General features: G+C 37.3%; 1 protein-coding gene across 3 annotated transcripts in view; it reads left to right on the top strand.

Annotated features, from left to right (window-relative positions):
• Positions 1-22,348, top strand: part of PAFAH1B1 (platelet activating factor acetylhydrolase 1b regulatory subunit 1) — a 74,707-nt gene that overhangs the window by 31,007 nt on the left and 21,352 nt on the right. For all 3 annotated transcript variants that reach the window (XM_059046776.2, XM_059046778.2, XM_067021081.1), the window contains exon 2: positions 2,514-2,734. In XM_059046776.2, coding sequence (XP_058902759.1) covers positions 2,703-2,734 — 32 coding nt within the window. In that variant the 5' untranslated portion in view covers positions 2,514-2,702. The remainder of the gene's footprint in view (positions 1-2,513; positions 2,735-22,348) is intronic.

Below are 22,348 nucleotides of genomic sequence, written 5' to 3'. Positions count from 1 at the left end.
CATGTTATTCCACTGATAAAATTTTCATTGTATATTTCTAAATGACTTTAAAAAATAATCATGATACCATTATCCCTTGAAAAACTCAGTTATTCTTTAATATCATCAGACATCCAGTCAATGTTCACATTTCCCCAAATGTTTGTTAATCGGTTTGTTTTACAAAAATTATTTATTTTACACTTTCTAAAAATTCAGATCTAAGTAAGGTCAATGAAGTCCAATGGTTATATCACTTATCTCTTTTAATCTATAGTTTTCCCTTTCCAACTCTTTTAAATTTCCTTGGAATTTATTTGAAGAAACTGGGTCATTTATTTTATAGGGCTTTTCACAATCTGGATTTTGCTGGTTATATCCCCATGGTGTCTTTAACATATTCTTCTGCCCTCTATACTTCTTGCAAATTGATAGTTGCAGCCAGAGACTTGAACAGATTCAGATTTGATTTTTTGGCAAGAATACTTTATAGGTGGCATGTTATTATTCTGTCAGGGGATACATCATGTCTGGTTGTTTCATTGTTTGCCTTTGGTTAATTAGGGGGTGAAAATGGTCATATTAAAATTATTCATTCCTTTATTTCTCTTGAGTCTTTTTTTCCTCCACCATTAGCATTTAAGCATCTCGCTTGGTTGAGAAAAACAACAACCCAGAAAAACTGCTTTTTAACATTTCCATCTGTTTCTAAGATTTTTATTCATGTTACCATCTTTACTTCATTTTCTTGCACTCATCAGCCCATTTGGATGTGGGTTTTGCGGTGTTGAACCATGTCCTTACTATTTTACTGAAACCATTCTCACCAAGGTTATCAGTGGGAGCTCTATACTGAATGGAACAGACCCATTTCAGACCTTATTTTACTTGACAGTTGGGTAACTTTGGGTATTGTTGGTTGCCTCTCCTTGAAATACTTTCTTGACTTGTGACATATTCTCTCTTCTTTTTACTTTTACCTCTTTAATTGCTTCCTCTCAACCTCTGTTGTAGACTCTTAAGTGTTGGTGTTGCTCTGCCTGGCTCTAGCCTAGGGCTTCTGCTCATCGTACTCTACACATTCTCCGTAGGTCATCTCATCCTTTGTCATGGCTTCAGTTATACCATCTCTTAGCTGGTAAGTACCAGACCTTCCCCCCCCACCCCCCATAGGTTGGTTCTTTTCAGAACTGACTTGGTTGTACAGCTTCTGACTAGAAATCTCACAGGCACCTTGGATTCAGTGTATCTAAAGATGGAATGAGTCATACTTACTTCTTCATCCCCTCACACATAGTTCTACTTAGTTCAACTTATTTCTAATCTAGAAGTTTCATGAGTTGACTCCTTGACTGACCTTTTACTCTCACCTTTCTAGTTCTCTTTATTTACTGCTGCTATTCTAGTGTAGATCTCCATCATCTATCACCTTCATTACTGCAAACCTTCTATCTGGTTTCTTCCTTTCCCATCCTTATGGTCCATTCTTCACTATATAAATGAGAGTGATTTTTCTAAAAAACTTACCTAATGGTTTACCATTGTCCCTAGGATAAATTGTAAAGACCAGAGCTTGTTTTGTGACCTAGCCTGTGCTTACCTCTTCAGCTTTATCTTTTTAAAAATTTATTCATTCATTCATTCATTTATTTAGTCTGTGCTGGGTCTTCGTTGCTGTGTGCGGGCTTTCTGTAGCTGCTGCGAGCGGGGGCTACTCTTCGTTGTGGTGCGCGGGCTTCTTGTTGCGGTGGCTTCTCGTTGCGGAGCACAGGCTCTAGGCGCGCAGGCTTCAATAGTTGTGGCATGCAGGCTCAGTAGCTGTGGTTCGCGGGCTCTAGAGCACAGGCTCAGTAGTTGTGGCGCACGGACTTTGTTGCTCTGCGGAATGTGGGATCTTCCCGGACCAGGTCTCGAACCCATGTCCCCTGCATTGGCAGGCGGATTCTTAACCACTGTGCCACTAGGGAAGTCCTTAAATTATTTCTTGATTAATTGCATTGGTTAAGAGGGTATGAGATTGCTAAATGGCTTGTTTACATTATAAGTAATATCAGCTATTCTAAGATCACTAGTAACTGATATTCAATCTTGAAGGTTGCTTCAGTTATGGTTGGAACCTTTGGCTTTTGGACAGTTTCTGAAGTACTTATCTTTGTTACTTTTTTCAGGTAATGCTTCTTTTTGTAAATTAGAAAATTTGGTTTTTTATCATTAAGGGAAAATTGTCCTCTAGAAGTTGTATGTTAATATTCAAAATTTAATAAAATTGTTAGCAGTATATCTAGCAGGTGACATGGTTGTGAGTGGGTAAATTTTAAAATAGTGTTCTTTTGGCTCAGTAAACTATTAAAGATAATTTAAATTACATAAAATGACTATTTTAGCATTGATTTTCACAGTAGTAAAAAACATCATCTGATATTCATATTACCATCATAGTAAACCTCACCTTTGAAAGTGTATACTGCAAATAATAATTTAGAAATAATTTAAATTCTAAGTGAAAGAAATAATCTTTCTCTCTTTTTTCTTAGGTGGAATGAACCTTACTTGTTGAATATCTCCTGGTTACTCGTTGGATTCACTTGTGGAAGAATCATTTTCCCCTGCGTGGAAGCCACTTAGTGGCATATTTAATTATAAATCCAGGGATTGCAAAGTTTTTTGTTTTCCCAAAGGAGGGACATACCACTATATCAAATAAGCTTGACATTACAGCCAAAATGGTGCTGTCCCAGAGACAACGAGATGAACTGTAAGTTTCTCTGTTTTGTGATTTAAAAAAAAATCCTCTCATAAAGGACAAAGTAGTAAATTAAAATACAGCTTTGGGAGACATATTCTAAATTAAAACTATTGTTACGAGAGTTCAAATATTGGTTTGGGCTATTTGGTCTGATTTTAAAACTGGATCTTATTTTGACATAGTATTATTTACCCGTTTGACGTAAACGTGTGTATGTTTAAAGCAGAGCAAACAAGTAAGTTAGTTGGGATAAGTTCTATCCTAAGCTTGTCTTAACTATCTTATGTTCAATAGGAAGGTAGGTGCTTCAAAGCTCTTCAAAATTTTTTTGTCTGTAATCCATGTATTAGAAAAATGAAAGCTTTTTTGTTTTTACTGCTAATGCCTTTCCTTTTTGTCTTACTGTGTTATCTTTTATCTTCCAATGGCTATTGTATTTGAACTTTATGAGGTGGCTAGTATAGTTAATGCAAGTGCATTAGTGAAAGAAGCATGAAATGATTTGACTACTGCTATTTTATAGTATCTTATAGCATCCCATATTTTATAGCATTCTATTTTTGTAGGTGAGGAATATGGGGGAACATTTAACTTCATGTTCTAGGTATTTAAAAGATTTTGTGTGGGTTTTAAAAAACTTCATTTGGAAATAATTTCAAATTTATAGAGAAGTTGTAAGATTAGTACAAAGAATACTCATACATTTTATCCAAATTCACCTATCGTTATTTTTTACCATTGGCTCTATCATTTGCACTCTGTGTGTGTACAGTATTTTTTTAAAATTGGAGTATAATTGCTTTAAAATGTTGTGTTAGTTTCTGCTGTACAATGAAGTGAATAAGCTATATGTATACCTACATCCCCTCCCTCTTGGACCTCCTTCCCACGCCCTGCCCATTCCACCCATCTAGGTCATCACAGAGCACCAAGCTGAGCTCCCTGTGCTATACAGCAGGTTCCTACTAGCTATCTATTTTATACATGGTAGTGTATATATGTCAATCCTAATCTCCCAATTCATCCCACCCTCCCCTTCCCCGCATCAGTGTCCACATGTCCATTTTCTATGTCTGCGTCTCTATTCATTCCCTGGATATAGGTTCATCTGTACCATTTTTCTAGCTTCCACATATATGACTTAATATACGATATTTGTTTTTCTCTTTCTGACTTACTTCACTCCACAGTATTTTTTTTTAAACCATTTGAGAGTAAATTGCATGGATGAACGACATTTCCCCCAGGTACTTCATTGTGTGGTTCCTAAGAATAACTATATTCTTTTATAAAACCACAGTACAGTTAGCAATTTCAGTAAAATTTAACGTTGTCACAATACTTTTTATTTAATCTACATCAGTTTTGTTAATTGGGCCAATAATGTCCTTTATAGCATTTTTTTCCCCTCTCTGGCATACCCTCCAGTCTAGGATTAGGTATATTTAGTTGTCATGTCACTTTATTCTCATTTAACCTGGAACATTTCCTCAACATTTCTTTGTCTTTTATGACATTAATATTTTTATTTGTTTGTTTGTTTTTTTGCGGTACACGGGCCTCTCACTATTGTCGCCTCTCCCATTGCGGAGCACAGGCTCTCCAGACGCGCAGGCTCAGCAGCCATGGCTCACGGGCCCAGCTGCTCCGCGGCATGTGGGATCTTCCTGGACCGGGGCACGAACCCGTGTCCCCTGCATCCGCAGGCGGACTCTCAACCACTGCGCCACCAGGGAAGCCCTATGACATTAATATTTTTGAATAGTCTTAATAAAATTCTTTTTATTGAATGAAGGATTCTTTAAATTCTGTAGTGCTTTACAATTTTCAGAAGCTTCACACATGATTTCATATAATCCAATAGTAACCCTTTTTTCGTCCCTTCCCCACTTCCGTCACCCCACTGGTAACTAACCACTGGCTTGTTCTCCATATCTGTGAGTCTGCTTCTTTTTTGTTTTATCCACTAGTTTGTTGTATTTTTTTTAGATTCCACATATCAGTGATATCATACAGTATTTGTCTTTCTCTATCTGACTTAGGTCACTTAGCATAATGCCCTCCAAGTCCATCCACGTTGCTGCAAATGGCAAGATTTTCTTTCTTTATTTTGGCTGAGTAGTATTCCATTGTATATATATCACATCTTCTTTACCCATTCATCTGTTGGCGGACACTTAGGTTGCTTCCATACTTTGGCACTTGTAAGTAACGCTGCTATGCACGTTGGGGTTCATGTATCTTTTTAAGTTAATATTTTTGTTTCTTTTGATATGTACACAGGAGTAGAATTGCTGGGTCATAAGGTAGCTCTATTTTTAGTTTTTTGAGAAACCTCCATACCTTTTTCCACAGTGGCTGCACCAATTTACATTCCCACCAACAGTGTATGAGGGTTCTCTTTTCTTGCCAGCGTTTGTTATTTGTGAGTCTTTTTTTTTTTTTAATAGAGTATTTCTCATTTTATGTTTGTCTGTTTCCTCATGATTAGATCCAGTTTATGCATTCTTGGACAGAATACTACATAAATAATTTTGTATTCTTTTCAGGATATCATATCTAGGGACACAGAATGTCCATTTGTCTCTCAATGATGATGTTAATTTTGATCGCTCAGTCTAAATGTCTGATGTCTCCACTATATAGTTTCTTTTATTTCCTTTTCAGCAGATAAGTGGGGAGATACTTTAAGCTCATGCAAACATTTTTCTTTCCTGTCGATAATTTCTCCCCTAGATTTAATATCCGTTGATGATTCTTGCTTGAATGATTCTATACTACAGTGGTGGCAAAGTGATGATTTTCTAACCCCACTACTCATTCTGTATTTATTAGCACTCAGCATTTTACTGTAATCAGTGGACCTTCTTTTTCTCCTTTTTATATACTTGTCTTTTCATTATTGGTATTAACTCATGGGTTCTTATATTTTCGGTTATCATTCATTACTATTGTACTGTTTCAGTGCTTGAATTGTCCCAGATTGTCCCATAGGAACCTCTTTAATTGGCTCTTATCTATGCCCCTGTCTTTTTTTGTGAGCACCTCCTTACTTTCTAGGATAACAGGATATTCTAAGCTTATTGTTTACCTATCCTGTCTTAACCTTAGAGTCAGCCGTTGCTCTAGAAAGCCCTGGTTCCTCTTAGTGGGGAATGGTATTTGAGACCAAGATATGGGCACTAAGTGTACTCATTACTACTGGGATGTCTTTGCTTCTGGGCCTTTTAAGTAGACAGAACTAGGACATACATGTATGTATTAACACATATACAGACCCCTGGCTCATATGTGTACTAAGGTTTCTCAGTCTTTGCACAGTTGACGTTCTGTGCCGAATAATTCTTTGCTGTGGGGGCTGTCCTGTATACTCTTGGTTGTTTAGCAACATCCCTAGCTTCTACCCACTAGGTGCCACAACCAAAAATATCTCCAAATGTTGCCACTGTCCTCTAGGAGGGCTGTCATACTTCCAAAATAGTTTTAGAATTATTACGTTCATACCACTACAAAAAACAAATCTCCCGGAAAGGGTCCAGAGTTTGTATGCAGTTCTTCCCCCATCCATCCTGCCGAAGACTGAGACTATATAATCAAATACTGTGTTTGTAAGTTACCTGGATTTGTTTTGTTCTGTTTTTTCTCTCACTCTGCATGTAGTTGTATCATTCATTTGAAATACAGTTGGGTTCATGTGTTCTAGTGTTTCAGTTTCTGTGTTTTGCATCACATCCCCTTCCCATCTTCTCTAGTTGTGGTGAGCCAGGGCTACTCTTCATTGCGGTACACGGACTTATTGCGATGGCTTCTCTTGTTGCAGAGCATGGGCTCTAGGTGCGCAGGCTTAGTAATTGTGGCATGTGGGCTTCAGTAGTTGTAGCGCACGGGCTCTAGAGCACAGGCTCAGTAGTTGTGGCGCACGGGCTTAGTTGCTCCGTGGCATGTGGAATCTTCCTAGACCAGGGCTTGGACCCGTGTCCCCTGCGTTGGCAGGCAGATTCTTAACCACTGCGCCACCAGGGAAGCCTGCAAATGTACTTTTATAAGCCTGCAAATGTACTTTTATATTATTGAAGGCATGTCTGGTTTTTAATCATTCTTGTTTCTCAGTCACTTCAGATCTTTTCTTCTAGATACCTTGTGTGAGCTGACTGCAAGTCATGCTTATTACCCTCATAATCAGGATGAATATTTAAACATTATGGCCAAGAATAGAGCTTTTATATATATGTGTGTGTGTGTGTGTGTGTGTGTGTGTGTGTGTGTGTGTGTGTGTATAAATTTATTTATTTTTGGCTGCGTTGGGTCTTCGTTGCTGCACAGGGGCTTTCTCTAGTTGCCGCGAGTGGGAGCTACTCTTTGTTGCAGTGCGCAGGCTTCTCATTGTGGTGGCTTCTCTTGTTGTGGTAGGCATGCGGGCTTCAGTAGTTGTGGCTCACAGGCTCTAGAGCGCAGGCTCAGTAGTTGTGGCGCATGGGCTTAGTTGCTCCGCGGCATGTGGGATCTTCCCAGACCAGGGCTCGAACCCATGTCCCCTGCATTGGCAGGTGAATTCTTAACCACTGCGCCACCAGGGAAGGCCCAAGAATAGAGCTTTTAATTTGGCTAAAAATCAGTTGAGAAGGGGAGAACCTAATTTGAGGTGGCCAAGTTTTTATAGAATTTGAGATAAGAATTGACTTAAAAGCGCTCATCAAGCAAAAAAAAAATTGTCTTACAGATCTAAATGTAAATTTGGGAAATAGATTTAGTGTCCTCCAATTTTTAGTAAGGAAATAAAATGAAGGGATTTGCTTTTTTTTCTCCTGTTTTTGAAAATGAATGTGAACATATATTTACTATGATAGCAAGAAACAAATGTTTATGTACCTCTTACAAGTAAGATATTTTTTGACACCTCTGTTAGCCTTTGTAACGTTTTAGCATTTCTGAAGGTTGGATAGCAGTTAGGCTATAAAATTATTTGAGGTGTTTTTGGAAAAGAAATGAAATTAATTTTAACAAACTTGAAACATAATTTGTGATTCAGCTCAGCAAATGTGTATTGCCTGCCTTCTGTGTTCTTACTACTCTAGGGCATATAAACATGAATAATAACATGAAAACATTTTTGTGGATATGACAAACATCTTTATTTTATAGATAAATCGAGGATAGGAGAAATTAAAATTATCCAATTTTATGACACTAATAGAGGCAGTTTTCTGACTTTAAGATCACTCTTCATTAAACAAAATTCCATTACCAAAATTAATATATGTCAAAAGTAAACATAACCCCCTACTTTCTCAGTCCCACTTGCCAGAAGTGGCCACCATCACCTCTGTGTATTATAATTTTTCACATGTTTTCATGTTTTTACAAAAATTACATGAACATCTTTTTTTCCTTAAGATTTATAAGAATTCTACTTTACAACCTGTTTTTAATATTTTTTGTCACCCTTTCTTTGAGTTTGGAAACGGTACTATCTGTTGTTAGTTCATCTAATAGCTACATATAGCAAAATAAACTTATACCTCTATTTTTTTTTAATCAAATTTTACACATTGATTTCCCCCCATGAAAGATGAAGGAAGTCTGTTACTTTTATGTTGTCTTGGTTGATAATATTTGTACTGTCTGATTTGATATTCACCCCTAGTTCCTTTGTGCCATAACTTTCCCATTCTTGTATTTTTTTTAACAGCTGTAATGAAGTATAGTTGATATACAAATAACTGTACATATTTAATGTGTACAGTTTGATGAGTTTGGACCACTCTTGTATTCTTATTTTGATTCGTCTATTGTTGGGTATATTTTGTCATTATGTACCTTTTTGAAGATAGACTCATAAATAGACGTCTGTGGGTCTTTGCATGCTAGAGAATAATTTTTTCTTGCTCCCAAAATGAATGACAAGTGAAAAGTGAACAATTTTTAGATTACACATTTTTCCCAATCAGAGTTATAAATATTAAGGGAAAAAATTGCATTAGACTGCAAAGAAAATCTCAAATTCCAAAAAAGCAGAAATCACATAGGCCTCATTTGCTGACCATAATGCAATAAAAATACAAATTAATAGCAAAAGGAGAGAAAAGAGAAATCTATTCATGTGAACATTTAAAAATATACTTCTAAATAACTGTGGAATAAAGAGAGCAAAATAAAACTTAGGAAGTGAAGAAATCAGTAATAGTGAGGGTACTCACCTCTGGGATATAGCCCACATAGCATACAGAAAATTAGATGGTCTTTACTCTTTTAAGAAAAAAAAACAAAGGTGAGAAATGAACATTCAATTCAAGAAAAAAGGAAAATAAGCTTAAAGGAAGCAGAGGGAAGGAATTAATAAGAGCAGAAATTAATGAAATAGAAAATATAACTTGGTAACTTGATTGGTAAAATTAAAAACTAGCTTTAAAAATAGAGAAAACTGGGGCTTCCCTGGTGGCACAGTGGTTAAGAATCCATCTGCCAATGCAGGGACATGGGTTCGAGCCCTGGTCCAGAAAGTATCCCACGTGCCGCGGAGCAACTAAGCCCGTGCGCCACAACTACTGAGCCTGCACTCTAGAGCCCGCGAGCCACAACTACTGAAGCCCACATGCCTAGAGGCCGTGCTCCGCAGCAAGAGAAGCCACCGCGCGAGCCGCAACAAAGGAGCCTGCCTGCCACAACTAAAGAATGCCTTCACGCAGCAACAAAGACCCAATGCAGCCAAAAATTAATTAATTAATTAATTTAAAAATTGATAGTAGAGGAAATTGCAGTGGGGCTGGGAGAATATGGGAATGCTGCACTACCTACTCAATTCGTTTCTGTAAATCTAAAACTGTTCTAAAAAATAAAGTCTAAAAAAAGGATGTTAACAGAGTATGTAAATATGAAAAGATTTTTTTAAAAATAGACAAAACTGAAAGAGAAGAGACACAAATGAACAATATAGTAATGAAAAAGGCAGCATAAAATGAACTCAGGTGATTTTCAAAATTATGAGAATGTTCTATCCTATTAGATTTGAAAATCTAAATGACCCGAGTGATTTTCTAGGAAAATATATATGATAAAATTTGTTCAGGAAGAGGTGGAAAACTTGAATAGATAATTGACTGTAGAGGAAATGGTAAAAATAGTTACAGATTTCAAGTCCAGACGATTTTCAAGCCTAGACTTTCTGTCAAGTCTTTAAGGACCAGTAATTTCCCAGATTATGTTGTCTCTTCCAGAACATAGAAAAAGGTAGAAAACTTATGAGCTCATTTTATAAGGGTAGAATAACCCTGATAGCGACACTAGGCAAAAGGAAAATAACAACGAACATTACACACTAATTTTTTACGTGAACTCAGATATAAAGATACTAAATAATATAACAACTGAATCCAGTAACATATGAGAAAAGTTAATCATGGCCAAGTATGATTTATCCCAGGAATGCAAAGGTTTTTCAATATTTAGAAACCTGTTAGTGTAATTACTATATTAATAAATAGAAAAAAATGTGAATCAATCCAGGAAATACAGAAATAGTATTTTTAATAATCCTGATTGTTAGAAGTTTCTGAGAAAATAAGGAATAGGATATTTTCTTAACGTGATTAAAGCTTGTTGCCAGAAATTTACAGCAAACATTAGATATATCAAGTGCATTTCCATTAAAGTCTAGAAGAAGTTCAGAATTCCTACCTTCCTGCTACCATTTAAACTTATATTTGAGATTCTAGCCAATGCAGTGAGGCAACAAAAAGAATTAGATAAAACTGTAGGAAAGGAAGAGACCAAATATATTTGTAGGTGATAGCATCTATGTAGGAAATCCAACAGAATCAACTATAGAATGATTGGGTTTATGGTGGCCATAAACAAGATGGCATTCAAAAATAAATTGTTTTTGTTATCAGGTAATACAGTAGAAAAGATAACTTTGCCCTGTTTCTAGTGAAAAATGTGAATAATGGGAAGGTATGAGAACTTTCATATTATTAATAAAATTAAATAGAATCCCAATCAAAATCCAAACAGAATTTTTCATGAATTTGACCAGCTTGATTTGAAAAGTCATCTGGAAGAGAAAAATGGTTATGAAAAAATTATAAAGGATTAATGAGAAAGCAACTAATTGTTCCAGATATCCAAACATTACTACAAAGGTAGTAAATAAAATATTTGTGGACTAGGCAAATAGGTTAAGGGGACAGATAAAGTTCAGAGACAGGCCCATTTATCCATAGAAATTCAGCGTATGGTAAAAGTGGCTTTTCACACCAATAGAGAAAAGATGTACTCTTCAGCAAATAGTGTTAGTACAGCACATTGTTAAGATAAACTTGAATTCAGATGAAGTAAAAGCCCAAATGTTGTTAAACACATAAAAATTACAGTGTAGAGGACTTGCCTGGTGGCACAGTGGTTGAGAATCCGCCTGCCAATGCAGGGGACACGGGTTCAAACCCTGGTCTGGGAAGATCCCACATGCCATGGAGCAACTAAGGCCGTGTGCCACAACTACTAAGCCTGCACTCTAGAGCCTGCGAGCCACAACTACTGAGCCTGCGTGCCACAACTACTGAAGCCCGCGCGCCTAGAGCCCGTGCTCCGCAAGAAGAGAAGCCACTGCAATGAGAAGTCCATGCACCACAACGAAGAGTAGTCCCAGCTTGCCGCAACTAGAAGAAGTCTGCGTGTAGCAATGAAGACCCAATGCAGCCATAAATGAATGAATGAATTAATTAATAGAAATGGTAGAAGAAAATACAGTCTTTTGGTAGGAAAAGACTTCCTATAGATACCCAATGTGGAAAACAAAAGAAGTGGTAAATCTGACTATATTAAATTATAAAATTTTTGTAAGAAGAAAGACCTAAAACAAAATTAAAATACAAGCGACCTGCTGTGGAAAATATTTGCAACACATACGACAACAGAATGGCATCTAGAGTATATAAAGAAGTCCTTAAAATTGATTAAAAATTATCACAAACAACAAGTAGAAAAAAGAAAAAATATTACTAAAGCCATTCACAAACAAAACAAATTTTAAAATTGGCCAGTAAACATGTGACATAGTATTTAACATCCATAAACAAAACAAGATACAGTTTGTTCTTTGAACAGTTGTCCAAAATGAAAATGATGATAACCGTGGCTAGCAAGGGTGTAGGGAAAGTGGTTCTCTCAGGTACCGGATGGATGTATACATGTTATAATTTTTTCAAAGGTCAGTTTGATAGTATCTCTTAAAATGTTTTTGATCTAACAGTTTTCTTTATAAAGCTCTTTTTAGCACATATGCAAATATTTCTGTATGGATAGCTATGTAAAATTATGTATGTTTATTGCATTGTTTTCAGTGGTAAGAAACTGGTAACAACCTAAAATGGTCTATCATTAGGGGTGTGTTAAATATGGTACATCCATTCTATGGGATACTGTATATCAGCTTTAAAATATGGTATATTTATGTGTATCTACACGTAAAGAGGTGTAAAATCTATTGTTCAGTCAAATAATCTGGTTGTTAAATAAGATTGTATGATACGTTTCTGTTAAACACCCCCACACACAACTATGCATTTCTTTTGTGCCTATATCTGTGTAGATGCACAGATAAAGGCCTGAAAGGATATACACTAAACTGTTAACAGTGGTTACCTCTGAAGAGAAGAATGAAATTGGATAAAGATAGAACGAAGATTTCTGACAGTATTTTTTCAGTATTTTAGAAGGCAAATATATTTATTTTTTGTGTAAATAAGTAAAAATTTAATGGATTTTCTTTTAAACAAAGAAACTATAGATAATTAATATTCTCTGGCATTATAGGTTGCAATGGAGAAGCTTTAGGTCAGCCTGTTTCTCCTTGGTTTTCTGCCTAGGTATCCATAGTATTTTGTTCACTTATCTTCATGTTCACCAAGGTAGGTTTTGGATATTCTTTATTTTAAGAACATTTGCTCTTATTATATCAGTATTTGGTTATATCATATTATGTCTTTTTGGATTCCTTTTGTTTTGAATAATTTTTAGTTTTATGTTACCTTAGATTTTTTTTTGAAGGTATAGTGTTCATCTATAATTTTCTGCTGCTTCCAGGGGTTATTCTTCCTCTCTAAAGCATGCTTTTCTATTTTGCTTGCTTTGCTACTTTTCCTCTTCTCTTAAAAAAGTTTGCACGGGTCCTTTGTGGCATTTTTGAGGGCAGTTCTGTTCGTGGGAAAAAATGAGACAAAGCTGGCATAGCTTGAAATTGAGTGTGCTTAGTATATACCTTTCTACCATTATTAGTACAGTCTTTTGCCCTTGAGGCATTTTTACCTCAGCTTTCCAGGACCTTCCCAGGTGAGCTAATCTTCCTCAAGTGATCTCAAGGCTTTTGGATAATTTATTGTTTGTCTCTGTTAGCTAATTCTGGCTGGCTCATGTAAAGCTAAATTCTCTTTACCCTTCTCTTAAATCCTGCTTTATCTGTAGACAGCTTCACTGACCTAAAAATCCCTGTGCTTGCCTATTTGTCCATCATCCCTCCTTCCTGTCTCCAAAACCCCTGGCAACCACTGATCTTTTTACTCTCTCTGTAGTTTTGCCATTTCCAAAAGTTGAAATCACGTGGTATGGGGCTTTTCAGAATGACTTCTTTCACTTAGCAATGTGCATTTAAGGTTCCTTCATGTCTTTTTGTTACTATATTTTTAAGCTGTGTTTTGCTTTAAAAAACTAACCTCTTCAGTTGGTTGAGGTGTTCATGTTTCTCTTCTGCATACATTTGAACATTGTATATATTTAGTATCTATTAAAGAGTGGTTCTGTCCTGGCCTTTAAAAAAAAAAGTAAAGATCTGTACTTCCCTACACACTTAAAATTATACATGGGAGTACACTACTACCTCTGTGAATTAGAATCTTCTTAATATTGGGCAAGAAAAGTAAAATACATGAATTGGGTGCTGGGACTGAAATGAGACTGTAACTAATTCATATCCTCTCAGTTTCAAATTTTTATTTTAAAAAGCTATGTATTTTCTTTGACTATAAAAATAAGTATATATTTAAACATAAACTTCTTACTATATTGCTTTCATCTGGCTTATGTTTTGAGGTTCTGCTGCTTTTTAAACTTTAAAAGGTTAATAATAATGAAACTTGTAACCGTATTTCCTTGGGGTGAAGGAGTATGAGACCTTCTGAGTCTTCAAAGGAAGATTAAAGTATTCTCAGTTTGTGTTATATTTAATCTTTTTATTCTTTGAAAGTTTTTAATTGAAATATTTCATTCAGTAGAATGCATCATACTCTGATAATTCCAGATAACAAATAATGACTTACTATAATGTAGGAGTACTGGTATTTTCTCCTGTTGTTAATGTTAGACTTGTCAAAACAATAACCTAGTAAACAAAAACACATACTTCATTTGTGAAATTAAACCAAAATTATAAAACTGCTGAATGTGTCAAAAACTATATTTCAACATTTGTAGAGAAGAGTGAAATGTAGGCATCTCTAAAGATAATAAAGATGTGGTCATCAATGTTAAAATTGTTGATTTTTCTATAGAACTCATATAAAGCTTTTATTGTGTCATATGACATTTCATTTCACTGAAATTTTTTATTGTATTCTAGAGGATTGTATTAGAAGAGAAGTCATACTGTAAAAGAGAGGAAGGCAGTGCCACAAATACTATTGAGGAAGTTGAGAAAGTTATATATGCTGAGTGGCTCCTATTGTCTATGTGAGATTGAAGGTCAACTGAAAGGTGGGATGCAATTAGGTATTTGAGTGTGCGAAAAGGAGACCAGGGACAAGTGGATGATTCATCAGGCAGCACTGGAATGACAACCACTTGACCCATACCAGTTCTAAAAATAAAAATCCATTATTAGCTGTATTGTAGATCATTGACCATCTTGCTGTTCAGTGCAGAATTAAAATTATGCTCCGTCAGCAAATGGAACTTGTATTTAGCCAGGTAATTCTGAGGATGCTTGTTGTGACTATGACTTGATTTTAAGGGATCTTTACTTTTTTTTTTTTTTTGAGAGGTACGCGGGCCTCTCACTTTTGTGGCCTCTCCCATTGTGGAGCACAGGCTCCAGACACGCAGGCTCAGCGGCTGTGGCTCACGGGCCCAGCCGTTCTGCGGCATGTGGGATCTTCCCGGACTGGGGCACGAACCCATGTCTCCTGCATCGGCAGGCAGACTCTCAACCACCGCACCACCAGGGAAGACCAGGATCTTTACTTTTTACTTTTATGCTTTTGGGCTTGGCTTACTTATGATGCTCTTCCTTTATTTAGTTGGTATCCCATCTAATCTTCCTATATGCTTCTGATAAGTAAGTGTTAAAAAAATCACTTAAATTAAACTACCTTTTCTTGCCTTGCATGTCCTTCATAATCTGTTTCTGTCCTGTCTTTCAGCCATTTCTCTCATACTGTAATCTCATTTCCAGTATTTATATCTATTATTTAGATAGATCACTTTTGAGCAATTTTAAGTAAAAGTGATTATAGGCATTCTTTTCTTGTTCTCAACTTTAATGCAAATATTTCTAGTGCTTTACCATTAACTATAACATTCGTTGGTTGAAGGTTTGAGGGGTTTCTTTTTAAAATACATTTTTAAAAATATTTATTTATTTGGCTGGGCCAGGTCTTTAGTTGAGGCATGCGGGATCTTTAGTTGCAGCATGTGGACTCTTACTTGTGGCAGGCAAGCGGGATCTAGTTCCCTGACCAGGGATCAAAACCGGGCCCCCTGCATTGGGAGCGTGGAGTCTTAACTGCTTGACCATCAGAGAAATCCCTAAAATATATATATATATATTTTAAAGAAGATGTTGGGGGTAGGAGTTTATTAATTTATTTATTTGTTTTTGCTGTGTTGGGTCTTCGTTTCTGTGCGAGGGCTTTCTCTAGTTGTGGCATGTGGGGGCCACTCTTCATTGCGGTGCACGGGCCTCTCACCATCGCGGCCTCTCTTGTGGAGCACAGGCTCCAGACGCGCAGGCTCAGTAGTTGTGGCTCATGGGCCTAGTTGCTCCACGGCATGTGGGATCCTCCCAGACCAGGGCTCGAACCTGTGTCCCCTGCATTAGCAGGCAGATTCTCAACCACTGTGCCACCAGGGAAGCCCAAAATCCCTAAAATATTAATAAGAGATGTCTTTATTTTTTTATTATTATTTTTTTTAGTTTGAGGGTTTTTTTTTAACATCTTTATTGGAGTATAGTTGCTTTACAATGGTGTGTTAGTTTCTGCTTTAAAACAAAGTGAATCAGCTATACATATACATATATCCCCAATATCTCTTCCCTCTTGCATCTCCCTCCCACCCTCCCTATCCCACCACTCTAGGTGGTCACAAAGCACCGAGCTGATCTCCCTGTGCTATGCAGCTACTTCCCAGTAGCTATCTATTTTACATTTGGTAGTATATATAAGTCCATACCACTCTCTCACTTCATCCCAGCTTACCCTTCCCCCTCCCTGTGTCCTCAAGTCCATTCTCTACGTCTGCATCTTCATTCCTGTCCTGCCCCTAGGTTCTTCATAGCCTTTTTTTTTTTTTTTTTTTTAGATTCCATACATATGTGTTAGCATACAGTATTTGTTTTTCTCTTTCTGACTTACTTCACTCTGTATGACAAACTCTAGGTCCATTCACCTCACTACAGATCACTCAATTTTGTTTCTTTTTATGGCTGAGTAATATTCCATTGTATATATGTGCCACATCTTCTTTATCCATTCATCTGTCGATGGACGCTTAGGTTGCTTCCATGTCCTGGCTATTGTAAATAGAGCTGCAATGAACATTGTGGTACATGACTCTTTTTGAATTATGGTTTTCTCAGGGTATATGCCCAGTAGTGGGACTGCTGGGTCATATGGTACTTCTATTTTTAGTTTTTTAAGGAACCTCCATACTGTTCTCCACAGTGGCTGTGTCAATTTACATTCCCACCAACAGAGCAAGAGGGTTCCCTTTTCTCCACACCCTCTTCAGCATTTATTGTTTGTAGATTTTTTGATGATGACCATTCTGATTGGTATGAGGTTTTTGTAGTTTTGATTTGCATTTCTCTAATGCAAAACTCATTGTAGTTTTGATTTGCATTTCTCTAATGATTAGTGATGTTGAGCATTCTTTCATGTGTTTGTTGGCAGTCTGTGTTTCTTCTTTGGAGAAATGTCTGTTTAGGTCTTCTGCCCATTTTTGGATTGGGTTGTTTGTTTTTTTTTTGATATGGAGCTGCATGAGCTGCTTGTAAATTTTGGAGATTAATTAATCCTTTGTCAGTTACTTCATTTGCAAATATTTTCTCCCATTCTGAGGGTTGTCTTTTCATCTTGTTTATGGTTTCCTTTGCTGTGCAAAAGCTTTTAAGTTTCATTAGGTCCCATTTGTTTATTTTTCTTTTCATTTCCATTTCTCTAGGAGGTGGGTCAAAAAGGATCTTGCTGTGATTTATGTCATAGAATGTTCTGCCTATGTTTTCCCCTAAGAGTTTTATAGTGTCTGACGTTAATTTAGGTCTTTAATCCATTTTGAGTTTATTTTTGTGTATGGTGTTAGGCAGTGTTCTAATTTCATTTATTCACATGTAGCTGTCCAGTTTTCCCAGCACCATTTGTCAAAGAGGCTGTGTTTTCTCCATTGTATATTCTTGCCTCCTTTATCAAAGGTAAGGTGACCATGTGTGCGTGGGTTTATCTCTGGGCTTTCTGTCCTGTTCCATTGATCTATATTTCTGTTTTTGTGCCAGTACCATACTGTTTAGATTACTGTAGCTTTGTAGTAGTGTCTGAAGTCCGGGAGCCTGATTCCTCCAGCTCTGTTTTTCTTTCTCAAGATTGCTTTGGCTATTCGGGGTCTTTTGTGTTTGCATACAAATTGTGAAATGTTTTGTTCTAGTTCTGTGAGAAATGCCATTGATAGTTTGATAGGAATTGTATTGAATCTGTAGATTACTTTGGGTAGTATAGTCATTTTTACAATGTTGATTCTTCCAATCCAGGAACATGGTGTATCTCTCCATCTGTTTGTATCATCTTTAATTTCTTTCATCAGTGTCTTATAGTTTTCTGCATACAGGTCTTTTGTCTCCTTAGGTAGGTTCATTCCTAGGTATTTTATTCTTTTTGTTGCAGTGGTAAATGGGAGTGTTTCCTTAATTTCTCTTTCAGATTTTTCATCATTAGTCTATAGGAATGCAAGAGATTTCTGTGCATTAATTTTGTATCCTGCTACTTAACCAAATTCATTGATTAGCTCTAGTAGTTTTCTGGTAGCATCTTTAGGATTCTCTGTGTACAGTATCATGTCATCTGTAAACAGTGACAGCTTTACTTCTTCTTTTCCAATTTGGATTCCTTTTATTTCTTTTTCTTCTCTGATTGCTGTGGCTAAAACTTCCAAAACTATGTTGAGTAATAGTGGTAAGAGTGGGCAACCTTGTCTTGTTCCTGATCTTAGTGGAAATGGTTTCAGTTTTTCACCATTCAGAACGGTGTTGGCTGTGGGTTTGTCATATATGGCCTTTATTATGTTGAGGTAAGTTCTCTCTATGCCTACTTTCTGGAGGGTTTTTATCATAAATGGGTGTTGAATTTTGTTGAAAGAATAAGAGATATCTTTTTTAACGTTAATGAAGACCTTTCCATTTTTAAGGAATGTTTTAAAATCAAGAATGTTGAAGAATTTGGTCAGATACTACATTGAGATCTTCATCATGTACCATTCTCATTCCCTTTCTCCTCCTCAGTCCCCTGCCTATAATGCTTATTCCTTTAAGGCCCAACTCATATCTTGCCTTTACAAAAAGATTCTTCTATACAGTCTCATTTGTCTCTTTTTGAATTAGTTTTCACACCCTTTGGTAACTTTGGTTTTGCTCCTCAGATAGATTTATAAGTCCCTGGAAGGCAAGGAACCACAACCTAATCCTCTTATATTCCCTAGTATGGAGCTGCGAATATAACAGATACTCATCTCTTCCCGCATTCCCTTTTTTTCTTTCCTCCCTTGTTTTATAGTGGAAGTTTGCTTTACATTAAAAAATGTAAACGTTTCAAACTTTTCAACACATGACAGTTATATTGGCTATTCTTATCATACAGCCCTGCTTTTCCATATGGGTTTCTTAAGTATGCAAAATAATTTTTTACAGGAATGGATCTTAATGGATCTCACAGTTAAATAAATATCTATAATTACTATAGACTTTAAAGTTAGAGGAAAAGGGAAAAAATGTTTTTAAAGTTGTGAGTTGTATTGAAGAACTGAGGCAAAATATACCCCCTGTGGAGACATTGCTGACCTCTTACTTTTATACTAGGCCATGCAACTTCTTTTTTTTAATTATTATTATTTTTTTAAAATAAATTTATTTTACTTATTTTTGGCTGTGTTGGGTGTTTGTTGCTGCACGCAGGCTTTCTCTAGTTGCAGCGAGTGGGGGCTTCTCATTGCGGTGGCTTCTCTTGTTGCAGAGCGTGGGCTCTAGGCACGCGGGCTTCAGTAGTTGCAGCATGCAGGCTCAGTAGTTGTGGCTCACAGGCTCTAGAGCGCAGGCTCAGTAGTTGTGGCGCATGGCCTTAGTTGCTCCGTGGCATGTGGTATCTTCCCAGACCAGGGATCGAACCTGTGTCCCCTGCATTGGTAGGTGGATTCTCAACCACTGTGCCACCAGGGAAGCCTGCAACTTCTTTTTAATGTCAGTCAGTAATACACATGTGTATCACTAATTTGAAACAACATAATTGGGAGGCTGGCCCAGTTAGTGTGAAGTAATGTCATAATCAGACCTTCAGACCTTTATTGTAAGGTTACTTTTCTTAACAGATTAAAAGAGTAAAGAAGAAGACATAAACAAGGGGGAGGATCAAAACTGAACTGTTCAGTGATGCCTTCTGCTTTGTCGTTCCATTACTCAAAAAATTTCGTCTAGGGCTTCCCTGGTGGCGCAGTAGTTGAGAGTCCGCCTGCCGATGCAGGGGACCACGGGTTCGTGCCCCAGTCTGGGAAGATCCCACATGCCCCGGAGCGGCTGGGCCCGTGAGCCATGGCCGCTGAGCCTGTGCGTCTGGAGCCTGTGCTCCGCAACGGGAGAGGCCACGGCAGTGAGAGGCCCGCGTACCGTTAAAAAAAAAAAAAAAAAAAAAAAAAATTTCGTCTAAATATGAGAATGAAAAGTACTAATGCTTTCTTGTGTGTTCATGTTTTTGGTTTTGCCTTTTTAAAAGAAATCCAACATGGTATACTTATATACCATTTTATTGCTGCTGTGGTATGGAGAGTGAGGGGTGGATGTTACCTCAGACCCAGATCTCTGCTGAAGAAAAATGGTAACTGACAGGCTAGTATACCAGGCGCATATTCTTTTACTTAATGATGAAGATCAAGGTCCACTCGCCCTGGCTCACCCAGATTTTATTTTCCTTTACTTCTTCACTGCCATTATAAGGTCTCATTGTAATCTCTTGCTGTGCTTATACTTGTCCCAAGACTGGTAGTAGTTGAATCCTGGACTACCCTTTTGGAGTACGTATCTTCAAGTGTGATGATGAAGGATGATCATTGTAACCCTTTGTCAGGGCCCATAAGGTTGGAGAAGTGTAAGACCTCTGACCAGGATCTGATCATATCAGTGCTCCGCTTTCCCCAGAGATTCAGTGGGTGGCTGTAGCATATTTAAGAAGTCATGTTACCTACCTGTCTAAGACTTGGTTAATGTCCTATGGCAGCAGCTTATGGAATGACCTGCAGTAGTGTCTTTGCACTTGAAGTGAACTTTATTCACATCTTCACCAGGACCATGTAGTTCATCTTGGTGTTTGTCTAAAATGGCAGACCCTGGGGTGTTGTCTTCTGGAACAGGGCACTAAAGATGATGATGTACTTCTGGGCGTGTGGACTTGTATGCTTGATCCCGCTGGGTCTTCTCATTATCTTAGTGGTGTGCCCTCCTAACCCTGCAGTCATCCCACAGTCATTGGGCCACTGCAGACTTTTAGAACAGTGCACATTAACTCCATTGCTTTCCTCATTCTTGAATATGTGAGATCAGTGTATCTTTTCTAATGGGCCTGGTAAGAAAACATCTGTTTGTTAACTACTGACTTAACCTTGTTTCTCCTCATATAAACAATAAAATTTAACTATTTATAGAATTCCTAGAACATTTTTAGTCAACCTTAGAAAGCTAGAGTACACAGTTTGAAGAAATACTGTTATTGTCATTTTGGTTTCAAAAGGTCGAATTTTTGATTCTCAGCTTCACCATTTTTTAGCCAAAAAAATCAGTTAAGCTCTGTGAGCCTCAGTTTCTTTACCTGTGAAAAACAGCTTCCATCTCAGTCTCCTGTAACGCATGCTCTGTAATTCCCTCTGCTTCAATTTATATTCGTAAGAGATGCAGGGGACCCTGAAGTATTCTGCTTTTATTGTTGGTGCTATCCAATCTTTTTAGAGTTGTTTTTGTTTAACTAGCAGTTCATAGCATTTAGAAAAACTTTTGAAACTCTTATCTCCCTTTATAAGAGTGTGAGGGTGTGTATGGATTGGTAGTGTGGCGTATTGTTAAGACTGATACCACAGCTACAAAAATTATCCTAGGTATATAAGAACAATGAAGAGAGTGTAAGAAGTCAACTAAAATGCTTAGACTATAATCCTTGCATTTTAATAAACTTGAAATAGTTTAGAAAAACAAACACAATCTTATTTGTTATTGTAATGGTTTCAAAGGACAGCAGAATATGTCCGATGTGATACTATTCCATATGTAAGCCTAAACTCTGTCTAACCAATTCTGTTTGTTCATACATAAAAGTCCTTCATCTCAGTTCGTTCTTTTGATTTTAACCATTTTCTCTGATTCTGCATGGGGTTACTGGTTTTGGTTCTACTCAGAATGACCTGTTGCACTTCTGCATGAATTTTTCTTTGATTCTAGTGATAGTTGTTTTTCTTCATCTCCTAAGGCTTAGTAGATTTATTTAACTCATGTGTGTGAAGTTTCTTTGAGAGATTATTATAAACTTGTGCTTTGATGTCCACTTGTTTCCAAGGGGATAAATCTTCCATCCTAATAAAACTGATGAAAATCAACTCTAGGTCAACAATTGAAATTAGTAGCAAACTCTAGAAGCACCTTTTAGGCTGTTAGAACCAAGAGATTCTTCAGTCTTATTTATTCTTACTTTAAGTGATGGTGGTACACCTTGCCTGAGTTAGAAGTTCCACATTCTCTGGATCAGATAGTTAGATTAGATATTGAGTGATGAGGTAACGGGGCAGTAGTGCCGAAGTTATCTGGGCATGGGAACCTGACTTAAGTTTTTTGACTCTGTCAACACCACTCACCTGATGTTGTGGTTAGAAGTGTGACTAAGAGGTCTGACAAAATTGTATTTTATTTATTTATTTTTTGGGGGGGCGGTATGTGCGCCTCTCACTGTTGTGGCCTCTCCCGTTGCGGAGCACAGGCTCCGGACGCGCGGGCTCATCGGCCATGGCTCACGGGCCCAGCCGCTCCGCGGCATGTGGGATCTTCCCTGGCCAGGGCATGAACCCGTGTCCCCTGCATCGGCAGGCGGATTCTCAACCACGGCGCCACCAGGGAAGCCCGAC

The sequence above is a fragment of the Kogia breviceps genome, chromosome 19, assembly GCF_026419965.1.
Source record: "Kogia breviceps isolate mKogBre1 chromosome 19, mKogBre1 haplotype 1, whole genome shotgun sequence".
NCBI lineage: Eukaryota > Metazoa > Chordata > Mammalia > Artiodactyla > Physeteridae > Kogia > Kogia breviceps.
Note: the sequence above shows the minus strand (reverse complement) of the source record. Positions and strands in the feature narration are given on the sequence as shown.